At 41.5% G+C, this 3,236-nt stretch overlaps 1 protein-coding gene across 1 annotated transcript; it reads left to right on the top strand.

Moving 5' to 3' along the window:
- The first annotated feature begins 553 nt into the window (after positions 1-553).
- LOC111958859 (zinc finger protein 391) lies at positions 554-2,925 on the top strand. The gene is made up of 2 exons (XM_023980166.3): positions 554-841; positions 1,235-2,925. Exons 1-2 carry the CDS (start codon positions 649-651, stop codon positions 2,392-2,394), a joined length of 1,353 nt encoding a protein of 450 aa, XP_023835934.1. The 5' UTR covers positions 554-648; the 3' UTR covers positions 2,395-2,925.
- Positions 2,926-3,236: the final 311 nt, after the last annotated feature.

Here is a 3,236-nt window from a genome sequence, read left to right as displayed (position 1 = left end):
AAGCTATTCACTTTCTGTACAGTAGAAGATGTTTACATTGGGTTAAGCCATGGAAGAAGAGTAGCCAGCCGTTAAAGCTTACATTTGTCTGCGTCGGTTGGCCTACTCGTTCTAAGGGTGGAAAGGTAGGCCTGACTTTTGAAAGTACCACGCTCAGATTCCTAATGACGTCTCATATTTAATTATTTGCAAATAGGGACAGTTTCGTTGCGAACAAGACACTCTGATTTGGCATTGGAGAAATGTGATAAAATGAACACAAGGGCCTATCTCTCTGTCCATTCTTAGCCTGTAATTTCGGTAGTTTGTGTGGTATTAACAAATATTGAGATTCGGACCATGTGACTTGAGACTTGTTTGTGACTCGAACAATAGTGACTTGGTCCCACCCCTTAGTGGTACACATAAGGAGCGAAAGGAATGTTCCGTATCGTTTATGAAATKGAGAATGTTCATAGAAATCCAAACTGACGGTGTCCACTCCACTCCTGTAGGTAGCGACATTGCAGAATGCGTTAAGCCGTGGTGCACACGCTACGCAGGCTTTTGGCACAGCAGATCCATGAACATCTATCATAGATGAACGAAGTTGTCAAATAATAGCGTTGTCACKGATTGTTAGCTAGCTAGCACTAGCATTCTGTAAAAATGTCTAAAATACAGTTGTTGAGAGTGTTTCTCAACCAGCGGCTAACTGTGGCTGCTGAGGAGATATTTGGAGCAGTTGAAAAAACGATAGCTGAGTACCAGGAAGAGGTTTCCCGTTCGAAAAAGGAGAACGACCGTCTACAGAAGATTCTTGACCTCGTTATTAAACCTGAGATAAAGTTACAAAGAGCAGGTTTGTGACATTTATTCTTCAACCTACATTTCATACAAATTGATAATGTTAGTTATTTTATTTTGAGAGCCAGTGTCGACAAAAGTAGCGTTATGTCGAGACATTCTTGAAGAAGCAACGCGCATGCTCGCCCTCAGTATTCCTCCCGTTACAGCCATTATTTCCCTGTTGCCACATAGCCTAATTGTTTTTGGCCCGTTTTAGATTTTTTGTTGATGTCCTATAATTCAGTCAATATTTTATGGATTTGTATATCCAGAAGCGAGTATGTAACATAAGAGTATGTTACTCCATTATGCAGCTGTTAAATTTACCAGAACTGTATTTTTGACCTTTTATCAATTTTGATAAATAATGTAACGTTGTAACGTTAGTAGACTTCTCTCCCTCCAGACCTCCAGCAGCTCACTGTGTTGGAAGAGGAGATTCACCCTGAGCAGCAGCCCTGTGTGCAGGATTGGAGCCCTAGTCTTGGACAGGAGGACAGCGAGCCCATACGGATAAAAAAGGAGCAGGAGGAACTCAAAAAGCAACTTCAGTGGCTGGAGTCTGACACCAGAGAGTTCATATTTGATCCTTTCTGTGTAAGTGATTATGATCAGGACCCAACTCAGTCCTTGCAAATCCAAAGTGAGGAAAATAGGGAGAGAGATTCTCAACCAAACGTTGTAACTGGACAGATCAAAACAGAACCTGATGGAGAGGACTACAGAATATCAGAACCAACCTGTTCTTCAGCTCAGAGTAAAAATAGTGAACATGTCAATGGGATGGAAAACAAAGGAGCGCAGTCTGTTTTAAAGTCACACAAACCAAAGACCACAAGAAAACAAAAAAGAAAACAAACTTATAGCAGTGCAAATGGCATGAAATGTACTCCATGTTCTTGTAAGGTTTGTGGGAGGTCTTTTCGGTACAAGCGCCCCTTTTTTAATCATGTGCAAAGTCATGCACATATAGAGGATAAAGAACGTGTCTGTGGTGTKTGTGGAAAGCACCTAGATTCTAAAGAGAGTATGAAAGATCACCTTCAAACTCACATCGTAGCTGAGCCTGAGTTTTGTCATGTTTGTGGTAAAACGTTCACCACGAAGCTTAGGCTGAAAAAGCACATGAGGGTTCACACGGGAGAGAAACCATATCGCTGCGATGATTGTGGCAGGTGTTTCAGTGATGCCGCCAATTTGATCGGACACAAAAGGACTCACACCGGCGAGAAACCATATTGCTGCCAGGAATGTGGCCAAGGATTCACTCAAAGTGGACATCTGGTTTTGCACAGGAGGAGACATACTGGGGAGAAGCCATATCTCTGTTCTGTGTGTGGCAAAAGTTTCAGCACCAGATCAAATTATACAGGACACATGAGAGTTCACACAGGGGAGAAACCGTACAGCTGCCATGATTGTAGCAAATGTTTCAGCAATACTGCTAATCTGAGTGCTCACAGGAGGATTCATACAGGGGAGAAACCATATTGTTGTGATTATTGTGGCAAAGGGTTTGCTCAGAATGGAAATCTTAAAATGCACATGAAGACACACAGGAAATAAATCTTATAGGCTAATTGCTGTGTGAGAAATATCTCAGCACTGACATCCACCCAACTTGAGAATCCACACAAGAGAGAAATACATCTCTTTCGTGACTGTGGCAAAGCCTTTGCACAGTGGAAATTTGGCAAGGCATAATGAGAATGTACAAAATGTATAAAATGTCAGAATTCAGCATGTACAACAAAATTTCAACAGTTTGATTACACAGGATAGAACTGTGATCTGGCTCATCTGACAGTGATTATGAGGTTTCACACACAGTGGTGAGAGACTATACAAGTATCCTATAGAAAATGCTTTATCACAAGTGTATTAACTAGACTTCAAAGGAGCCTAGTTGAGGAAAAATTGTAGGCCTACTTGCAATCCCTGCTGCAAGTGCTTCAAATGGACTCACTAGGAAGGCACATTCACAACAGGTAGAAAACATGGCAGGGCCTTCAGGGAAAGGGCATCAGACAGGATTGAGARGCATATTCTCACTTCCACCAGTAAGAAGAGATGGGGTCTAGTATATACCCACAAGAACCCGGCTCTAGGATCAACATGATATGACTGTACTAGCTTGAACTTACAGAACATTGTTAGAAGTCCACATGAACATTGCGCAACAGATTGCTGAGCAGCAGGAGTCCCTGCTCATTAGTATGACACAGGACACACATTTGAGCTGCTGTCCTGTATCTTGAAAACAAAACTTAGCATTTTTTGTCTTGAAAGTAAAATGCCTTCTCCAGTAATACATCATATCTGTTTTTAACACTGTTGTGATGTTGTTGTCTTACTTTTCAAAGTGTTTGTTACTTCATGGCTTTCATACCAAAACTATAGTCATACTT

The sequence above is a fragment of the Salvelinus sp. IW2-2015 genome, linkage group LG35, assembly GCF_002910315.2.
Source record: "Salvelinus sp. IW2-2015 linkage group LG35, ASM291031v2, whole genome shotgun sequence".
NCBI lineage: Eukaryota > Metazoa > Chordata > Actinopteri > Salmoniformes > Salmonidae > Salvelinus > Salvelinus sp. IW2-2015.
Note: the sequence above shows the minus strand (reverse complement) of the source record. Positions and strands in the feature narration are given on the sequence as shown.